The sequence below is a fragment of the Gambusia affinis genome, linkage group LG06, assembly GCF_019740435.1.
Source record: "Gambusia affinis linkage group LG06, SWU_Gaff_1.0, whole genome shotgun sequence".
NCBI lineage: Eukaryota > Metazoa > Chordata > Actinopteri > Cyprinodontiformes > Poeciliidae > Gambusia > Gambusia affinis.
This window is the reverse complement of record NC_057873.1, coordinates 23,394,270-23,416,234: the sequence shown is the minus strand read 5'-3', so window position 1 is coordinate 23,416,234 and position 21,965 is coordinate 23,394,270. Positions and strand designations below refer to the sequence as shown.

Below are 21,965 nucleotides of genomic sequence, written 5' to 3'. Positions count from 1 at the left end.
ACAGTGAAACAGCTGAAACACTGAGTTCCTCTAAATGAAGGCCACCAGCCCACCTGGTTAGAGTTGCACTTGATTAATAACAACTGTGACACTGATCAACATATTTGCTGGATACATGCTTGATGATTTTGATGATGGTATTTGACAAAATGTATTGGTTATTGCTTCTTTTATAACGGGCTAATGCTGCATCATGTTTTAAACTGCCTTGCTGCCTGAAATTGGCTTTACCAAGAAACATGATTTGACTAAAATTGGATTTCCAGCTATGCTGTTCTTTGCATTGTTCTATCTTATAAAACTACTTTATTAAAATATGTAGGAATGTGTGGTTGTATCTGGATGAAATGGTGAAAAGTTAAAGAGATTTGAGTATTTTTTTTTCATGGCACTGCAAGTGACCCAAACATGTACAGTATCTACAAAGTGCCAGGGTAAACCAGCAGCATATTAAAATGCAACAAGCAACAACAGCAAGGCTTTCTTTTTCTTATTCTTTTTTTTTTTTTGTCTCAAATGTTGCAAATAAAGAAAGAAAGGCTAAAGTTTGTGTCAGAGTACAGTGTAACCTTGAGGTTTTGACTTCTGCTCTGCAGCAGACAAAGTGAAACCCAGAACTTCCAGTGGGCCTATTAAAAGTCCAGAGCTCTGACAGAGTCGCCTTTGTTTCATAATTAATGCAAACGTGATAACCGTGACACTGACTGCTGGGCGAGCTGTTCATCAGCGTCTGCGACAAGTAAAAATGAACGCTGCCATTCATCTGTGCAGAGAGCTAATGGACCCCGTAAGACTGCATTACTGAGCACAACACTGGGGGCCTTTGTGCCACACTGATAAAAGCGTAGAGAACGGCAAATTTATGACACCAACACAGAATAGTCCGAGTGCTGCGGCTTTAATTGTTGGCCACACAGGAGGAACTGCTACTTATTATAGGCTAATGCAACAAGAGCGCGGTTGCCATAGCAGCTGTGTTAACAGATTTAGGGGAACATCAATTAATTTTTACATCTGTCAGCAAGTAATAAAGCATTTTCTGTCTGCTGCAATGGACAGTTAATACCTGTCAAACATTTTGGATGTTTTGCCACGTCATAAATATATATTTATGCATATCTTATTGAGATTTGAATTGAGCGACTACATAAAACTGTCAGTGTGTGGAAAGAAGCGCCTGAAAGTGAAGGTCGCTGTTGTTTTCAGGCCTCTGTACTCTGATGCCGTTGTAATAAACAAAAAATGAAATGACTTCAGAAGACACCTAATTAGTAAACTGAGTTCACTTGTGTGTAATATGATGTTAGTATAAATCCTGTGAACGCCTCAGAAGTTTGTTAGAGCAGTGTTTTGGGTTTGCAGAGGGACAGAAGGGAATCTTGTTTTGGGAAGCCATGGCATGGAAAAGTTTGGGAACCCCTGTGTTAGAGGACATTTCTGAGCAATCTAATTAAGTACTTTTCTTTATATCATCCAAATATAGAAACAGGCAAACCCAAAAGACATGTCTGTCCACCTAACCTGAAAGACTCAGTGTGTCTCTGGAGGAGCTGCAGGTACTGGTGTGTGTCAAAGGAAAGTGGGTGGATCTAAAAACAGGACAATCGTGACAGGAAACCCTTCAGATGATAACAGAAGACCTGAAACCGTGGCAGAGGTTCACCTTCCAGCTGGACAACCACCCGACACACGGAGACAGAAATACAGAGGAGCGGTTTAAAACCAAACACACACACACAAAAAAACACCGTCTTCAAATCAAACTAAATTGGTGTCAAATGTTTGTGCTGCGTTTGTGGTGCCATCATTTTTAGAATGCTGATAAAAGTTTCCGGAGGTCATATAAGGTCAACGTGAATTCCTGCCACGTTTATGAAATCAAATATATTTGGTCTTAATCAACTGGGCTACATTTGTCCTGCTTTGTGCTGCTAAAATATTCCGGCACAAATGTAGCAGAAACGTTTACTGACAATTTTGTTTGATTTGGGTGATGTGGAAGGGCGCGTTGGTCTTTGGACTTTTGGTAGTATATTTAAAACAAAAGCAGCACAAATGAAAATTTTGCAGCACAAACATTTGACACCAATTTCGTTTGATTTGAAGACGATGGGGAGGTCAACCTCAATCCCGGTCTTCAAAACTGATGTTCAATCTGACTAAGCTTGAGGCAGTTTCCAAGGAGAGCTATTGTACTCCAAAGCATGGCTCAACAAAGTATTGACTCAAGCAAGATTAATACAAATGCGCACCAGTCTTTGTCGAAAACCAGGTACGGTTTTCCTCTTTGGCATTACAGTTCTTGAACAGAAAAGAACAGAACGTACTTCTTTGTTGTTTTATTTTCACTGTGACAATTTTAATTGAATATAGAGCTGTTTTATTTATTCCTTCGTTCTACCTCTTCATAAAAAAAAGGCTTTTCTTGTTCTATTTATCTAGATATTTCTATGGGTTGGATTTAGTTGACTAAAAATCCCAACGGCCCTATTTATTTAGTTTTTGCCCCCTTTATGCTAAAATTCCTGCATCTTTATTCTGCTTCCCAGGCCCTGCAGGGAGAAAGATGTGATTAAAAGCAATTATTGCTGGTATTGCCAGTAAAAGGCAATGAGGTAAAACAACTGCTGGTGGAGTCAACAAAAGCTGGCCTCAGAAGAAGGGAGTTGTCTGCGGCGGTGGACTCTCAGAATCACTGTCCAGAGAATATTGATTGCTTATTTGATTACAAGCAAAACCTACGATCAGGTTTCCCTAATCCAGGCAGACTAGCGAAGGAAATACAACGCTCCGCTTGTGCTGAATCTGACGTCACAATCCTCACAGAGTTAGATCACCCTGCACTAGGCTTTCTTTGGGTTGATCACGGACCGACAGGACGGGATGAGATGCAGGAATTTAGACCTCAAAAGACTTTATACAAGTTGGTTCTCTTCGGGCCAGTCCGGCTTTACGAAGGTCAGCGACTGTAGATTCGTCTTGCTGCTGCTCATAGTAACACCTAGCAGAGCCACAAAAGTCCAAACCCTCACTTCATATTAAACTCCAGCTAGTTTTTGAAAAGATACGCAGCCCGGTTTCTGTAGCCACAAAATGACTGATGTTACTGCACCATTACGATGCAAAAAAAAAAAAAAAAAAGTTTGCAGAGTGTTGTAATTAATCTGTTTGCGTTCAGTAGACCCACTTTGTGAGCCGTCTGTCATTCTTGGATGATATCCAAGGGAACCTCTTTGGAGTAAAATTAACCTGTTGTTCAAGGGGACCACTATTTAAAGTGGGCAGATAGATTTATGGTTATGTTCCTTTTAGTGCTGCAGACGCATGGCTCTCTTGGGTGATGCTGAGCTAATGGGAATCAAGCTTCTGCTCTAATGAAGGTCCATTACAAACCCACACAGCAAGAACTATTCATTTTTTATGAGACGTGCAGAGCTATTGGCGCCTCTTATCGGAGGCATTTGCTATCACTGGTGACACGTGGGCCAGTAGTGAGAGGGCAGCCGGATCGAGGGGCCCGGTTTAAAGCAAGCAGAGTTGTAGGTGCGAAGTTCCTCACACGAGCTTTCATATTTCATATTTCACGCAGCCCATTTCCTACAATTAGAACCCGAGACTTCAATTATTTTATTTTATTTATTTATTTTTTTTAATGCCTGACAGCAAAGAAGCATATATTTAATAAAGACTGAGAATTACATAAGATTTTATCTTTTGATTTATTTATTTTTTTGTCTTGTTTTTACAAGTTTGGAGATTGAAATCTGTGCTGATTCTTCAGAAGTCGCTCTAACTCGACTGCCCTGCATTTAGCTCCATCCATCTTCTCATCATCTCTGCGCAACTTCCCTATAAACCTTCTGGAGAAAAAGAAAAACACTCCCTCCCTCCCACCACCAAGTTTTCCACACGGTGTAGACAATTGAGTTCAACTTTGTTTTTATCTGCCGAACACCTTCTTCGACATGTAGCAAACGGCAAGCATGATTTCCCACGGCGTTCTTTAAACAGGATTTCTCTTCTCCACATAATTTTTAGAATGAGCCACTAATCGTTTTCCTCTTGACGGATCTGCGGAGCTCTCGTTGCCTGGCCTGTGTTTTTTTTTTTTTTTAGATATCTTGGTTTATTTGAAGCTGTGACACACGCCTCCCAACTTTTAACAATGCTCTGTGAAATGTCCAAACCTTAGACTACTGTAGAATTAGCTTTTCTACAAGATGGTTTTCAGACAAGCCTCACAGAATAGATGTGCTTTGCACCGAAATTGCATCCATGCCACTTTATTAGGTGTTTATATACAGTGGATGTTACACCTAACCATATCAGAAGATAGGAGTAGAAAATGTGAACTTTACTTTCCAGATTTTTAGTTGTAAAAAAAAAAAATTAAGACATTTATATGAATGATGTACTACTTTGTGTTGGTTTGTGAAATAAAATCCCAGTAAAATACATCAGTTTGCAGAAAAATATGTTTATTGTAAAGGCTGTAAAACACCATCTAAATTAGCTTTATTTTTTTGTTTATTACAATAAATCTAACATTATAGTCTAATAATTATCATTTGCCATCTATAAATGTGCTTTTCTGTAGAGGTGTGCGAGAGAGCATATTTTGTATCGATCTGATTTTAAATAATTCCAGGGTCAGTATCTACAGCAAGTCCAACATATCGTCAAACTTCTGATCTTTAGGTATTTTTGTGTTTTTCTTTTTTTCCATTGAATTTTTTTTTTTTTTTTTTTGCTAAAACCAAGAACAAAATTTGGATAAACTTTATATGTGTCTACAAAACACATTATTGACAAATGCACATGAGGAAGAGAGTCAATGGAAAAACAAAACTGATTTGTGTGCATTGTTTCCCAAAATAAAAAGTGTAGAAATAAATGAATAAACAAAAATATCTGAGAGTGAATCAGTTGAGAAACTACAAAACAAAGATGTTCCTATCACGCCAGTGTCACCGCAATAGGGGAGACCGGGTCTGGTTGTAACATAGGGAGAGTTGTAACACCACCAGTTCCACCAATCAGGGATAAGATAGGAGTCACATAATCATTTCAGTGTTTACCCGCTTCCTCCCCAATCCCATATTGTGATTGTCAAGGCTGGAAACAGGCACATGAAGATACTAAGGAGAAAAAACTGATTTTGAGGTAAGAAAGTAAATTTTTTGACCATGACTATATTTTGTTTGGTACTTATACTGTTGCAGATAAAACCATATGACTTACATTAGATGAAAGTGTAGTTTCTCAGGCAAAATGTGATGCATTTTCCTGTGCTAATTTCAAACCACTTTGCTACTACAGCTAGCTAAACATGGCTGACAGGGTTGGGGTGGGTTGTAACACATCTTTAAAAAGTGTTACAACCATCCCCTTACATACAACTAAGAGCATTTTCCATTCATCCATCCATTTTCTTTACACCCTTCTTCCCTAAATGGGGTCGGGAGGGTTTAAGAGCATTTTGATTTTAATAATTTTACAGAATGCCTAGGCAGTGGATACAAAAGACTGATAGAGGTGTGCCTGCAGATGTTTTAAAAAAGGCATCTGATTTGGTCACAAAGAAGAGCAAGTCAGTCAGATCAGTTGCAAAGGTGCATGGGATCTGCCATGTAACACTGAGCAGATACTGAAAATCACTGCAGAAGCTGAGAGAACAGGGGTCCAGTGATCTTCCCAGTGTAGGTTATTGGAGCAGCAACAAAGTCTTCTCTGAGGTGCAGGATGAAGTGTTGGCTGACTATTTGACTCAGGCAGCAGACCTGTATTATGGACTGACTCCACGTGAGGTAAGTTAGTCACTGGAGACAAGAGAAGAATTGAATACCAGCGTAGGTGCTAGACAAATTTAAAAACTTCTTGTGTCTATGTACTCTAATTTTCTATTCCTCTTTCTTTTAGGTCAGAAAGTTTGCATATCAACTGGCAGTAACATATAACATCAAACAAAAAGGAAGAGTTTCTTTGCAAAGAATAAAGGCAAGCAAAAGAGGAAGGAGAGAAAGCCTGCCAAGAAAATGTTAAAAGCAAATGCTGAGGATTCTGAGACCTCAGACAATGAATATTTTTGTGTTGTCTGTATGGAGCCATTTGAAGTGTGGTTAAAATATGCCCTATGCAGTCTCTGGGCCCACCAAGCCTGCACTCCTGGGCTACCATCATTCATTTGTCATCACTGTGACTCTGATTAAGGATACACAAACACACACATTGACATTGTTTTTTGTTAGATCTACATGTTTGTTCAGTGTTCATTAAGTATACATCATGCATGTTAAGGAAGTTTGTTCTAGTAGAATAATTTACACACATGCACACACACAAACAGAGTATATTTGAGTTATGGTCAGTCACAGAAAGAGAGAAATATTATTCTTGTATTGTTCTTTTAATTCAGTAAACCTCTTTTTGAAGCATATCATATGGTGTGGCCTCTGTTTTTGCTTCTTTTGTCTAATTGTTACAACTTACCCCAGCAGGTGTTACAACCCACCTCGGTAGTGGGGTAGGTTGTAACAAAGGAACACCATGTATTTGACATGAACTCATGAGGTCTGTGATATTCTTGCAGAGGTCTGAATTGGTGCCATTTGTAGTAGACAAATGTGGGTATTTTGTATAAAAGTTTGAAAACTCTAGCTCAAAAATTCTGTGAGTTAAAGGTGCTGGAGCAAAAAGTGTTTCAACCATACCCGGTCTCCCCTACTCATACCGACTTGGTATCGATATTATTTGTACTTCTGTTTAGTTGTCACTATAGTTGCTGGTTGTCCACATGAATAAAACGGGATTCAGATTCTGTTAGGTCATAAAAAAATCTATCTAATTAGAGGGAAAGGATATTATGAATAGACTTCACTTGAGTGAGGACACACAGGGAGCCTAATAGTAAGTATTCACGTAATAATGATGTAAGATCATTCATCCTTTCCATCACTGCTGCTCTCTGATGCTGCCCCACTCGCTTCGTGCACCACAGCAGACAGGTTGTCTGCAACAGGGGGGTGGGGGGGAGTGCGTGGGGGGATGTTGCAGCTGCTGTCCCACTCGGCGCTGCGGAGCCTGTGTTAACTCATCATCTGTGTTTCGACTGGGAAGATTTAAAAACAGAAAGAAAGAAAAAAGATATAAGGACCAGCCTTGTTAACACCTGAGAGGATCGAGCTAAGGTAAGACGCAGCGCAGAGATGAAGCCCCGTCTTCTGGGCGGCGGCAGGACAACCAGGAGACTTTTGTCGGCTTGCCTCATCTCGGCGTGCCAAGCCCTGCACAGCTGCGGGGGAGTCAAGTGCGTGGATGGCCATCAGTGCTGCCTGCTGCCCGTCCCAGGGAACGGCAGCTCCGGCTCCGCGGAGAGCTGCTGCAAGCTCCCCATCCACGTCTTCTTCGACAACGTCGGCTGGTTCACGCGGAAGCTGTCGGGCATCTTGATCCTACTGCTGCTCTTCGCCATGGGCTACTTCATCCAGAGGATCATCTGCCCGCGGCCCCGCCACCGGCACCAGAACCAGGAGCACGCCGAGGAGCCTTCCCTCTTCCACGGACCCACGTCGGCGTCCCAGGATCTCCTCCTGGAGCCCTACCCGGAGTGCACCCTGGGGGACTTCGCCTCCCCGAACCTGCCGGCCTACGACGAGGTCAAGTACCTGCCCACGTACGAGGAGAGCATGCAGGAGATGCACCGGGACCGGGATCGGGACCGCACCGATGATGACCTGTTGTCCGGAACGGAACCGGCGGCGGCGGCGGCGTCCGGAGAGCAGGGTCGGGATCTTCTGGGGGTGAGCCCCGCAAGGACAGCTCGGAACTCGGTGTGAAAAGAGAGCAGGATCCGGACAGTGAACTGCCTGACAGTATTACTAATTTATTATTATTATATCATCATCATCATCATCATCATCATCATCATCGTGAGGGAGGTGAAGGAGGTTTCGCAGAGATACAAACTCAAGTGCAATTATAATCCTGATTGTAAAGAATAAAGGAGGAGGCTGAGAATGTAAACGTGTTTTGGAAGATAATACGTGTCTGCTCGCCTTTTCGTATGCAAATGCCGCCTCGGCAGAGGGGATTAGAGAGCATGCAGGAGGCGCCTTAAACCGATGCTCATTGTGTTGATGGGACAGCTAATTTGGTGCCGGGACAATCACATTAAGTTTTTTCGCGGCACCATGAAAACACTCTCGAAAATGTGACCTTTTATTTCTATACATTCTGAATATTTAGGGAAGGGGAGGTTTGCGACCAAATGGAAAAACACTTTCTCCTCAAAGTTGAATGTGGACGGACTAAAGTGAGGGGTTCATCTGCATCTGGGATACTTCCAGTTAAATGATATCTTATCAGCATGAAAGCAACAGTCCGTTCATTTTCACATGGTAGCCCGTAGATAAGCGCTTTATGGGTAATCTGAACCGTGTTTCATGTGTTTGTTGACAGATAAGCCGCCACAATATATATAGATAAAAAAAACAACAACAAAAAAAAAACAATTCCAGCAGCATTTTGTAGCCTGGAGTTGCATGAATTGAGGGGGGACGGCAGATGTTGCAGCGTGCATGCTGATAGGTGCATGTTGGCAAGAAATGTGGGAATCAGATCTAATAGGGAGGATTTTAATAAGCTAGAATATGGTGTAAAAGTTCATTTCAGTCTTTCAAATAGGTCCCAATTATGTGCGAAATGGATTCATTACATACAGTATGTTCCACGTGATCTTTATTGTTATGACCTAAAATGCTGAAAGCTTTTAACACGTTTTACTATAAAATCTTGACCAAGACTGGTTTCCTCAAGGAGGGTTAGGCTCAAAAGGTTATTGTTGATGAAGTTGCCTGGTGACAGACTGTTTTGTCCTGTATTGTTAGCAGAAAGTTTAGTGGAAGAAAAAGCTGCGGTCGTAAAGCAGCGCCCACTTAGGAGCTGCGTGGAGAGTCAAAAGTTGTGGACAGCAGCTGGAGACATCCAGGACAGACGTTGCTACTGTGTCCTTGCGTTAAGGAAAAATGGAAATATATATATATTTTTTTTTTCTTTTAGGTTCGAAAGAGACGCTCATAATAGATACTGTAGGTTCTCACAATCAGTTGTGATTTGGGGAACCGTGTCATCTTCTGGTGTCGGCCCACTTTCACCATGTCCAAAGTCAGAGCAGCCGTTTACAAGGACATTTCAGACTTCATGCTTCCTTCTGCTGACCGGCTTTACCGAGATGCCGATTTCATTTTCCCATTACCGGCACACACCGCCAAAGGTACCGAAAGCTGGTTCCATGACCGCGGTGTTCCTGTTCTTGATTGGCCAGCAAACTCTCCCGACCTTTAACCCCACAGAGGATGTATGGAGAGTTCTTCAAGAGGCAGACGAGAGACAAAGGAACCAACACTTGCTGATGACCTGAAACCAGCCATCGAAGCGACCCGGGCTTACATGAAGCAGACCGATCACCTCCATGATCATTACATAAAACTAGCCAGACAAAAGAGACTCAAACTCGCATTAGATGAATTTGTCACCTATAAAACAGCCGGTCAGGGTTAGTTTTTGTTTTATCGTCCTGGTTTTCAATCAAGATTAAATATACCCTCCTAAAATAAACAAGCTGTCCCTCCGCCATGCATCTGATGACATCACATAAGACGACTGATTAGTTATTCAAACATCTCCTTCTTGCTTGTTTTTTTGTTTGTTTGTTTTTTCATTTATAAGTCCAATTGTTGTTTCCTGCAGAACTGCTGCATCACCCACTACTTCCATCGCAGACTTACCAGTCAGAAAACTTGGCTGTCACATGATTGTTAAAGTGGTAGAGGTAAAGAGGTTTTGGCATGTAAACAACAATAATACCATTAAAAATAATATGTCTTTAATCTTTTTTCCCCCCCACAACTTTAACGTGACAGATATTCGTTACAATTCAACTAAGAAACACTTTTATTAGTGGGAAGTAGTTTTGGCACTACAGTTCTGTACTGAATGTTGACGTGAAAGGAAAAGGGGTGGAGATGCAGCAGATGCCCCGGCGTTCTCTTTCCCTTCGTTGAAATCCATCAGCATGTGACTATTTTCCCACTGTAACACGCAGGAGCTCCGCCGACACATCCCTTGCCCCACCGCTCTCTTCAGGCAATCGCTCTCATTTTCTATCAGCTTCGTGTCTGAACTCATTCCAAAACCTTCATTTTCTCCCAGTGAACGATCAATTCTACTGGCAACTTAAACGTACACTTGCACTCACAAGTGTTGCCGAAAACGCGAAGCCTCTTCACCTTCAGCTTTCTAGCAGAGGACCAGTCAAAATATAACAGCTATCGAGAATCATGACACAATTTCATCTCAACAAATCCCACACTTCCACGCAAAGAAAGGCAGCTCCAGATCATGATGCTACTGCCGCCGTGTTTCACTGTGGTTATGGTGTATGAGCCACGCACAATGTTTTAGAACGGGTTCAGCCAGCTTTGAATCTTTTCTTTGGAAACGAAGGGCTTTTGTTTTTGAACCCTATGTCAAACTATAAACACAGGACAATGTTGTCACAATTAAATCTCAGCCAGTGCATCCAAAAAAGTCCTGCAGCCTTTTCAGTGTCGCTGTCGGCCTCTAGCATCCATTCTCTACCAGTTTGTCTTTTTGTAATGTCACTATTGTTGCATATTTTCTCTTATTACCAATGATTGTTTTTACTGTGCCGCATTAATGCAATGGGAAACGTTTTAATCATGTCCTTCCCCTGACTGGTACGTTTGGACGGTAGGACCATTTTGATCCTTTGGCACCTCTCTGCAAACTTCGGCTTTTGGCTGAAGGACTCGAACGGTTGGACGGCGGAACAAGGCGTGTAACCACGAACACTGAATGTAAAAACTGAACCAAAGTGTGATGGAACAGAGTGTGTATCGAAGGGTCTGCGCATTTACACAGCTTTCCTCTTTGTTCAACATTTTCCCACCTAACAGAATTGCTTGTTTGACGTACACAGGATGAAATTTTCACATTAAAACTGAAAACATATTGGCGGAGGAAAAAAGTTATTACGGCCTCATTTTTACAAAAACATCGCAATTTCACAAGGTTGTGTAAACTTTCGGCATGCAGCGTATAATGAGCCCTGTTCTGTCAGGACAACCCGAATCATTTCCCTCACTGGGAAGAAGTAGGAAAATGTCTTTGGTCAGCAGTCAGAAAGGGAGAAGACGCTTGGGTAAGCTAAAATAGTTTGAGTCCGGACTGCATCGAGGAACTACTCTAGAAAATATGGTCAATATTTGAGATGACGCAAGTCAAATACTTTGAAAACTAACTTGGCGAGGTGTGAAATTGCATGGAAACTAATCAGATATAATTAGCTTGCATGAATTTTGACAGATTTGTCCTGAAGACGATCGTCGACGTCATCATCATCTTCACCATTTGCTTCAGCTTCACCCTCTGTCTTGGTTTTGGGGGTCGTCCGGGTCAAAGTCTGGCTCAGAGACATAGATGGCTGAAATGCTCACACACTGAATGCTTCAGAAACATTTAAGTGTGAAAAAGATAACTTAAAAAGAAGAATAGTCCACTGCATAGTGAATTTTAAAGCTACGTGGAAAGACAACTCGAATATCAGGTGTCAGGTACCACGACGGACGCTTTGAAACGCTTCATGTTTGAGGAACCAGAGCACGTGTTTCTTTTCTCTTTCTTGTTAAGCCAAAGAAGAATGTATTCGAAACAATATTCTCATTTCTATTACGGTGAGAAATGCATGTTAAAAACTAATTTTTTCTCAAATTAATACAGTAGTGACGAGCGTACGTCGAGCTGTCGCGAGAGTCATATTCTTTTGCAGCTTTTAAAAGCTTGTGTTGTCCAGGGAGAATGAATGTGTGCAAAACAGGCCAATGACTTTTAAAACTGAGCATACGCTGGTTTGAACACATTTTCTGCAATTCATGCAAAGTCAAAGTTGTACATGGAGCCTCAAACATATCCAAAATGCTCACTGATGTGTGGTCAAATGTCTCTTATCACATTTAACCACATGGTTCAAGACATGGGGTCAGCATGCCCAGGGCAGCCATCTTGTTTGACCAGCGTGTTTTACAACTTCTAATTATTTGATCGTTGACTTCAGGTCAACTCATAAGAGGGACGGTTGACATAAAGCCTTTTTTTAAAAAAAAAAAAGATAATTTTGTCATTTGTAATTCCTTTGTAAGAAAAGAAAGAGAGGGGGGGAAAAAACTATAAAAATTGGAAATCGAATTTAGCATACAAAAAACTAAAAATCTTGAGATTTTATGTTTTAGCCATAATATTCCAGCCTTAAGGAAAATTTTATTTGAGGTATTTCTGACTGGAATTGCCCAGCAACCAGCCAGGTTTACACCAGAGGACTGCTGACAGCCACAAAAAGAAAAGTGTAGCACCTCTTCAACGGGCTAAAGGACATTTTAGCCCGCAAATGCGGTAAACGCATTCATTCCAGTCTGCACGTACAGATTTGACCCTGTGGTATAAAAGAAAACCCACAATACAGTCAAACATCTTCAACAAAGATGCATCATCATCCCACTACGAAAATAGAATCTTTCAAATGCGTTCCGAGAAGTACATTTATGCCCGTGTAGCACATTTCATTGACGTTTTCAGACATCTCTTCCTAACAAGGCAAAAACGTGGAGCTTCTCTGACCGACTCTGCGGAAACTAAGAGGCTGGAGTGATTGCCGTTCGCTTCTGTAATCCAACACTGCCATGGCCGAGCTGATAGCGATCACTGATGGCTGACATTTAAAAAGCATTAAAACCGAGCAGCAAAAGCCGCCTTGCAGGGGGTTCAGGAGGCGCGATGCGTGAACGCAACTCAACTCTGTCTGGATCAAAGGGCGTCGGCTCCGGTTTTTTAGGATGTTGTGATAAAGATGTTTTTATCTTCCCCCAGAAAAAAACAAAACAAAAAAAACCCAACAACGCTGGTTGTTTTCCGGTTTTCTTTAAAGGCAGCCGTCACCAATCAAAACGATCTGTAATATTTTTGCAGAAACAAACGGGACGAGAGATCGTGGTTGTTGTTGTTTTTTTTTTTTTTTCTATAATCCATTTACTCCATCGCTTACTGGACAAAAGAACAGAAAAGGTCAAATCAATGAAGCTTGTTCTCCTCATAAATTTTACATGAGCTCCCAGCAGCATCTCTTGACTGTCTGAGTAGTGTGTGAGCGCTAGTTTAAAAACGATCAAATCACTCTTGTGAAGACGAGGCCCATCGTTCAGATCGTAGCGCAGAATTTGGTTCTAAATATATAGATATTAAAAAAAACAAAAAAAAAAAACATGCATGCATATTTTTTTGTAACCAAAAATGAGCAATAATGATTTGTTGTCTGGCCATTCTCTGAATACTACTACTTAAAATATTCTAGTCTTTAGTTATAAATCTTAACATAAATGTCTTTAGTAGCTTTATATGTTTAATATTTGATGTCAAAGCTCCCTCTGTAACTGTTTTATCCAGATCGATAGCTTTAAAACATCAGCAGACGGAAGTAGGTTACGGAGAGGCGGAGATAAGGCCCAAAGCTGGAAACGTCTCGGATTTCTGAAAGGAGTTGTATGGCAAGCAGTCGGCTCATATAACACCAGTGGAGGACGTCTGATAGGAAAGTGTTTCTGTTGAGCGGCAAGGCGCTAGAAAATAATAACATGGTGCTTCTCAAGGTCTGTCTTGATTTATTTGCTTGAATCAAGAGAGACTTTGCGACCTAAAATTCCTAGATATTTGTGGAAAAATTTTACAAAATTCTAAATATTTTTAGAACAAAACCTTAACTCACAACAGCTCGTGTAATAATCATATTGAATTCCAGGCCTCTTTGTCTTGAATAAAAGGAATGGTTTCCAAAACTAAATGCAGATTTGATAAAGAACAATGGCAAACTTAAAAAAACAAACAAAAAAACAACAACAACATAGAATAAAATCAAACAACTAAGTAGCTCCACTTGAATGTAAAGAGAACAAAAGGGGAGAAAAATGCACCTTTATTTTTGGAGTACGTCTTCAGTCGGTATTTCAAAAACCCTAAAAAACAGGTGAGTAAAATGTTAAAATCAAATAGTTATGTAGCAAAACACATAAAAAGCACAACATTTAAATAGAAAGCATAAACTCCACAAGATCTTGTATTTCCACCATTTGACCGATTATTAGATTTCTGTCCTTTAAAAAAAAAAAAAAAAAAAAAACGGAAAATAACCAAAGAGTTTATTTTTTCTATTCTTATCCAGACTGGATGAATGATCAAAGCTACTTTCAAGGTTTCCCAGAGTTTCCAAAACTGTGTCAGAATCTTTCATTATATGCTTTCTCCTAACATGACAACAATGATTTGGTTCTAATATTTTAAATACAATAAACCAGCTTTGGGAGCAAAATTCTTTCAAAATTTTTTACGGGAACGACTGAATTTAGTCCAGCATCAAGAGAAATGTGGCTCTGTCACAGCGTGACGACAACTGAATAAAAGTTGGTGGGGAAAAAAAATTTAAAAATGAATCCAAAGTAAAAAATTTAAGCCAGAAGTAAATGTGAGTTTTTTGAACTGCAAAAAAACCCCCCAAAAAAACTCAAGTCTTGTCAAATAGAGAACACGTTTATTTTTCATGAATAAGTGTGTTTGCTTTATTAAATCATATTCCATGTAGTGTTTAAAAAAACAACAACAGAGTTTTGGCTGTATAAATAATAAAAATATAGATGTACAAAGAAAGGCGTTTTAGAACATGAGCGTATTCACTCTGAACCCGTCGGGCTAAATGAACAGACGAGCAAAGATAAAATCTGACGCATCAATCACTGAGCCGTTTTCTCCTTCACGACCCCCGGACAGGCCTGTGACTGCAGCTGCCAACTTAAACGCGAGCTGCGTAAAAGCTGAACCAGAGTAAGCCAAACGAAGGAGCACAGATGGTATAAATTCACATGACATCTCTTTGTTTACAGCCGGTCGTGGGCGGCAAATTGATGGACACGTAGCTTTAGTGATGAATCTAAAAGAATGAGAAGAAGACAGGTGCAAAAATATCCGTTTATGAATTAAAAACATTGGCGCTTGCAGGAGAATGTACCGTTTAAATGTCAGACAAAATCATCGCTTTCATCTAAGCGAGCTCAGAGGGGAAAAAATTAACAAGATAAAAAAAAATATATTTCTAAAATTATCTTACAGGAGCTTTCGCTTTTTTATTTAGTCAAAGTATCAATGAGGTTTTCCTTAATAATCGAAGACTTCCTGTTTCCCTGGGACATTAATATGACAAAAAACAGAGGTCTATTTCTTTTTCCCCAGTCACTTGACAAATGGCAAGAGAGCACACCGTTTGAGCACAGCAGGTGTGCATTGAACGTTAATAGCCAGCAAATGGCTTGAAAGACAAACATATATTCACATAAAATTGCTCGCATGTACAGAAAGAACAATAACCGAAAACCTCAACAGTGACACACAAATCAGAACGAGAACTGAAGTTTAAAGCTCAGCAGAAAACAGCTGCTGAAGAATGGTGCCAAGAAGCAGGGTGTGTGGAAGGCGTGTCACAATAAAACGGCGCGTTCGGATGGAGGACGTACCTCATATAATGATTTTGTGTCACTCAGATGCAGCAAAAAAAACAAACAAAAAAAAAAACAACCCAAAAACCTGAGAGTCCTTATCAGAAATGTCGCGACACCACGCTGCCCCTCACAGAGGTGCTTGCAGCTTTCTCTCGCTCTTTAAACAACTCCATCTCGATCTTCGCCTGGATTCTTTGCCAGTCCACTTCAACCTGAAGGAGAGGAAGGAAAGTTGGATCAAATTAAACATTAATTAATGTGAATAGAAAGCAGAGCACTTAGGAAACAGGCATTCAACTAAAAGTGATTTAAAAAAAAAAAAGACATACTCTTTCCATTTCAAGATTGACTGGAAGGTACATAACAGAGACACCTACATACACGTGCCTTCATCGGGGATTTCAACGTGAATCTGAAACTGTATGGAGGTTACGATTTCAAAACCTTAAATAAAGCTTCTACCAACAGGGTTCCTACAAGTTTTATACTTAAAATTTATACGTATTTATTATTTTTTTCTTCTCCCCTCCAGGGAGTCTATCATGGGCTCTAGTGTCCCTTATATGAAGGTAGGCTGACAGGAAAGGGGGGAAGACATGTGGCAAATATCGCCGGGTCCGGGAGTCGATCGAGCTATTCCCTACGTCACCACGGCGCGCCCTACATATTTATTTCTATCAGATTCATAACAGTGGAGACATTTAAGCACAACAAAGTGCTCCCTTCTTGCATTTTATTCTCCGTCGACCATAAAACAACACGTTGGGACAAACGCCAATGGAAGCTCCGATGTCTAAACCAGGTCATGTAGGTGTTTACATTTCAACCGTTCAGTGAATTGAGGGAACTCCATTTTGCCTAAGCTAGGCAAAAAAAAAAAGAAAAAAAAAGTTATCTACGTACTCAAAAGGGCGGCGTTAGTAGAGCGCACTCTGTTCCAATTTGGTAACCTGCACTAAATCAGTGTATTCAACACCACAGAACATACCCCTTCAGAGTACTGCAGGAATCTCTTGTTGGTCTCCTTCCTGCCAAACGTCTGCAGGAACTTCCCCCTGTAGGCCAGCACAGTGTCCACGTGGGTTTTGTGTTTGACCGCCAGCTCCAGAGCCCTGAACCCGAAGCCATACAGAGAACCAGGAAACATGCTTAACACTAACTTTAAAACTCGTGTCGTTTTCATAAAACATCCTTAAAAAAAAAAATCTAATAGATTTGAGGACAAATATCACATTTTAGAGTGTTTAAAGAGGTCTGCCTCATCTGGAATGCCAGAGGCGGACGGATTATTGCTGTAATGTACGGACATGTACGGTTCTCTTGATTGAAAATGGGTACTGTGTGCTATCAGTGTGTAAATGGAAATAATAATAATAAAAAGAAACACACAATCAAGCTCAAAATGACCCCTTACTAGCCCTGTCACAATAACAGATTTTGCCGGGAGATAAATCCTCCCGGCAATTTTTTTTTTTTGCGATAAATGATAACGAAACTGCAAAGGCAAAGAGGTAAAAACGCTAACGATGATGGCGCTCTCTAAAACATGCATCAAAAAAAACCGAGGAGGTACCTGTTCCAGTTGAAAAGGTCAATATTCACTTGTATAGCCTGATAGATGAGACCAGCTTGAAGGAGAGTTGTTTCAGCTTCCTGGACGTGACCACTGAACAGCAGCATGTGGGCCAGCGACGACTCCTTAGACGGCTGCTCTTTAATAAAGTTGATGTACTGCACTCTTGGTAACTTAAAAAAAACAAAAACAAAAAAAAAACAACCCAGATGTAATGGAATCACTGAAATACCTCACCTCTTTGACTTGCGTTATTTGTTGCAGTCATTCTAGGTGAAAACCGTCTCCTGATCAAAACTAAAGACCAGGACAAAAACGTACAGGCGTTTGCATGTAATGCCGCTACGTCAAATACAATTTCTGAGTAAATGTTCGAAATACGAGAAGAAGAAGAAGGAACAGGACCAAGGGAAAACTGAAAATGACATTTAAACAAATCACCCTGAACAGAAGTAAAAGTGTCAAAAACATTATCAGTAGTGTCCCACAGCTCTCACATCTCTTCAAAATTGGCTTGGAATGGAATAAAAACACCCTTTATTGCCCCACAGTGGGGGAAGTCAGGTGTCACAGCAGCAAGAAAAAGGTAAAAACAGAAAAAAAAACAGAAAAACAGATTTTTTGTGAAGAGTTTACATTTTTTAATCCATTTGAACAGCTGATGAACTAAATGCAGTTTTATTTTGTCAGATTCCTCCTTTGCTCAGGTTCTTACCTCCCCAATAGCAGCGTAGGCCATTTCCGCTGTGCTCAGGTCTCTGTTTGCCATCGCCATGCCGGCAAGACACGCCCACAAAGACTGGTCCTGCAGGAGGAAGAGAAAACAGACCAGCTTTTAACGACAGCATTGGTCTCACAGTTCATTTTAAATCTCCCGATGGAGCAAAATATTATTTAACGAATACTTTAAGAGGAAGTCAAAATTTCAAAAGTTCTTTTCAACTTTCTTCTTTTTTTTTTTTTTACTTTTTTTTTAATTGCCTTTTTCTTCCTGGCAGAAGAAAGCACCATCACAACTTTTTTTGTGTTTGAATTTTTTTAATTGAATCCGGTCAGGTCTAATGAACGCCATGTATATATATACATATATTTTTTGTAATTTCAGGATTCCATGCTTCATAAAGTCGTGAAATTGAGCGTTGCAGAGAAACGATGAAGATCCTTCATGTAGCTGCTCGCTAATGCAAACAAAAACTCCACCAGTTTATCTTGCGGCGCTGCATTAATTAAAACTCCGGTTGAGCAAACCACACTTCAGAGCCGCCACCCTGCATTTCCTCCTGTAATCCGTGTCCGTTGCCATGACAAAGGCCTCTAACTGGAAACCACAGCGGTAAACAAATAACACGGACAGCCACTGGGTGACGTCACCAACGTGACACAGCTTCACGAGAGAGCCCAATTTCAAGGAAGGCATTATTTTGAGGGTAATTTCCCAAAATGTCAAATCTGGGCACATGTCATGTTTGTATACATTAGCTCCTATATGACGGATGTTTACTGACAACAACGACTGGGGTTCTGGGAAAAGCCACGCCGCCACCAAGCGCTTACCAGAACTGGAGGAGGAGGGGTCAGAGGAAAACCTCTTAAATCTGGTGAGTCTCTCTCCATCTCCCCTGCTACACCCTTCGCTCGCTTATGCTTGTCCCTTTTTATGGCCGTGGTTACTGCATCATCTCCCCGGCAGAGCGCGGTTTTAGACCGACCCCCACCGCCTCTTTTGTGTGCCCGAGTGCATACGCCTGGAGGGTCTTAACTTCGTACAGCAAAGCGTGTATTTATGAGTGAAGTCTTGGGGGATTTGATCCGGTAAATGCTGTCACCGGGCTAATTACGGGCTAATTCAACCCTGCTGTTCTGCTCTCGTAAACCTGTTCACTACCTTCCGTCGCCGACTTTGTCAAGCCGTCTTATACGTTGCACGGCTTTTTTTTGGGGAAAAAAAAAGTGCTTACACCCTTTAGCTTTTCAGAATGTGATCTCAAGTTACATTCAAACACTTTAATGCCTCTTATTGTGATTTTAAAACACAACAGAGCATGATTGAGAAGTAGGAGGAGAAAGACGCACATTCTTTAAGAGTAAATTCAACTTTTAAAAGTTTGGCTTGCTTTTAGGCTCCGCAAATCTGAGGCCTTCACTTTTGAACTCTAGTCACAGTTTCCCGGCTGTATTTACGTTTGGAATTTGACAGGTCAATTTTAACAAATTAATACGAAACGTACTTTTCGTCACCTTCCCCTACTCCTCGGCTTAGACGAAATGCTACGTCTCAGAAGGTTTTCAGTTCTAGCTCACGTCAATAAGCGCTTGCACTAAACTTTATTTATGGGTTTCAAAGTCAATAGCAGGTAAATCCTATATACATCACACTTTACGCTCCCAGATTTCTCTTTGTAAACAAAAAGCCAAGAAGTGGCTATTTTGTTATCTCTCCAAAAAGGAGAAATAACAAAGCTGTCAGAAAAATGCCTTTATTTATACAATAAACAAACGACATGGGGGAAGTGTTCATATCTTACTTTGGCGAAGCGGCAGAGACGGAGTGCATCCTCCCAGCATGCGGAGGCGCTGTACTCATGCAGGAGAGTTGAATAGAGCGGGACGCTGCTGTACACCAACGAGCCGTCTCCTTGGCGCAGCGTCACCTTGGTGCCAACGTAGCTCAGGATGTGAGGTGCATGGCTAAACTCGCTTCGCACACACATAAACACACACATAGCTGGTAAAATCGGAGCAAACAGACATCATATCTTCATATTTTGTAATGTATAACTCAGGTAGTCCATGTTTGTAAAATACTGAGAGTGGAAACGGCAAAAGGGGCTCATGTGGAAAATATAAGGGTTCAGCAACATACAGGGACTATCGGTTCTGATTCCATAAAAAATTATGACAGTAATATTGAAATGCAAGACGAGATCCAGCGGGAGGTGTTACAATAACTCTGACCAACATTTATTTAAAGACGGTGGTCTATCCCGGCTTCACATTTTGCACCAACAACACATCGGTTACACAATGAGATTGACCTAGATTGACAAGTCTTCATTTGAGCGAAATGGAAAGTGATCACAGTTAGACAGACCATGAATGAGGTTAAATTCAGAGTAATCCTGGAAGAAAACCTGTTAAGAGTTTGATAAAAACTTGAGACCGGGGCAGAGGTTCATCTTTCAGCAGAAAAACTACCTTGAACGTACAGGCAAAATTGGAATGGTTTGGCTCAGAGCATTTTCATGATAGATGTTTGTAGACGCTCGATGTTCACTTTGACTGAACTAGAATGATTTGGCAAAAACAAACGGGGTCAAAATGTCAAGATGTTCAAGGCAGGTAGAGATGGACTTCATGACTGAATGCAATAAGATGGTCTCTTTATAAATTAGACAGCACGCCCAAGGCGGCCATCTTGTTTAACAAGCGTATTTTACAGCCTCTATTTATTTGTGACGTTGAATTCCAGCTAACTTCATGATGGGCTACTAGGAGTTTTAATTTTCTAATGACACGTACGTCATAATATTGCAAGAATACAGTCGCAGTAACTCGAGAATGAAATTGTACGACATTAAAGTTGAAGTAATGCGAGAAGAAGGTGTTGATATTAGCAGGAGAAAAATTAGATGAATGAAGTTCTAATTTTACGTTAAACTCCAAAGCAAATAAAACCCAGCAAGAACAGATAAAGAAAAGGTGATATATCTTATCAAATCATCAAAACAACTGAGAATATTTTGAAAAATATTCCCACTCGAATTGGGCTGTTTGTGTTAGATCTCAAAACTAGAAGCTTTTTCCTGGTCAAAATGTTGGTTTCTATCACTTATTTATTTCAAGATGCTCTGGGAAAATTGCGTCTATATTATCCTAACACTGTGACAACATTCTCATAATTAAACAAAAATGATCGTAGCCTGATCCTGATACTCCGTCGTTCAACTCACAGAAGGGATGATTGACATAAAAGCCACTTTTTGAAGATATTTTCTGTCGTAGTAATTTCTTTATCATTTGCTTTTTAAAAGCAAGAAAAAATCTGATATGAAAAAAAAAAATAATCAAAAATTGTATTTTTAAGGAACACTGCCGTTAAAATGCTAATTTTTATGTGAGCTAACTGAAGGCAAACCTCAAGGCACAAGGTTTGCATTCAGTTAGCTCAAGGTGAAACTCATGCCTGCCACACTTTTCATTTTTCTACTTGGTAGAAATTTGGTAAACCATTCATTCTAGCCAACTTTATTTTGGTTAGTCACCTTATATCTCAATAAAATAAAGATGTCCCAAAGAGTATGACTGCACTGTACATTTTGTATAAAACTGCAGACCACCTCATATTCATCACACTTTTCTTCCAGGCTGCTCGAAAAACATGAAACTTTTTCTGCCTCACTCTGCGGTTTCGGTGCAGACCGCACAGATGATCGAGCGCCGTGATGTCGGCGTAGAGGTTCCTGAGAAGCCGCCTGGGTCAAATCAGTAATCGTCGCCGAGACAGACGTTTTTCTTTGGAGAGAAGATGGCTTCCACCTGCCTCTCAGCTGACATCTATTTGTCCCTCAAGATTAGCGCAGAAAATGTGCAAAAGTGGTTTAAGAGAGATCGTTCAGACTGCCTGAACCCCTCCTGTGCTGCCTGGAGCTGAGGGCTTTTCAGCAGGAAGATCTGCACACAGCAACCGCTGCTCATAAAGAAGCTAAAGGTAATAAGGTCATGTGTGCTGTAACCCATGGAATATGCTAGCGACCACGTAAGCCTTTTTATGTAACTTT

General features: G+C 40.7%; 2 protein-coding genes across 2 annotated transcripts in view; one reads left to right on the top strand and one right to left on the bottom strand.

Annotated features, from left to right (window-relative positions):
* Positions 1-6,727: 6,727 nt before the first annotated feature.
* On the top strand, positions 6,728-13,311 carry LOC122833280 (uncharacterized membrane protein C3orf80 homolog). The gene has a single exon (XM_044120741.1). The coding sequence runs from the start codon at positions 7,206-7,208 to the stop codon at positions 7,833-7,835; it is 630 nt and encodes a 209-aa protein (XP_043976676.1). The 5' UTR covers positions 6,728-7,205; the 3' UTR covers positions 7,836-13,311.
* Positions 13,312-14,180: 869 nt separating this feature from the next.
* Positions 14,181-21,965, bottom strand: part of ift80 (intraflagellar transport 80 homolog (Chlamydomonas)) — a 51,981-nt gene continuing 44,196 nt past the window's right edge. The window contains exons 17-21 of the mRNA XM_044120733.1: positions 19,713-19,884; positions 17,903-17,992; positions 17,188-17,360; positions 16,603-16,726; positions 14,181-15,826 (exon numbers count right to left, since the gene is read on the bottom strand). Of these exons, the coding sequence (XP_043976668.1) occupies positions 15,713-15,826; positions 16,603-16,726; positions 17,188-17,360; positions 17,903-17,992; positions 19,713-19,884 (673 nt within the window). The 3' untranslated portion in view covers positions 14,181-15,712. The remainder of the gene's footprint in view (positions 15,827-16,602; positions 16,727-17,187; positions 17,361-17,902; positions 17,993-19,712; positions 19,885-21,965) is intronic.

Coding starts and splice junctions, on each gene's coding strand:
- LOC122833280 (XM_044120741.1), top strand. CDS start 7,206: ATGAAGCCCCGTCTTCTGGGCGGCGGCAGGACAACCAGGAGACTTTTG.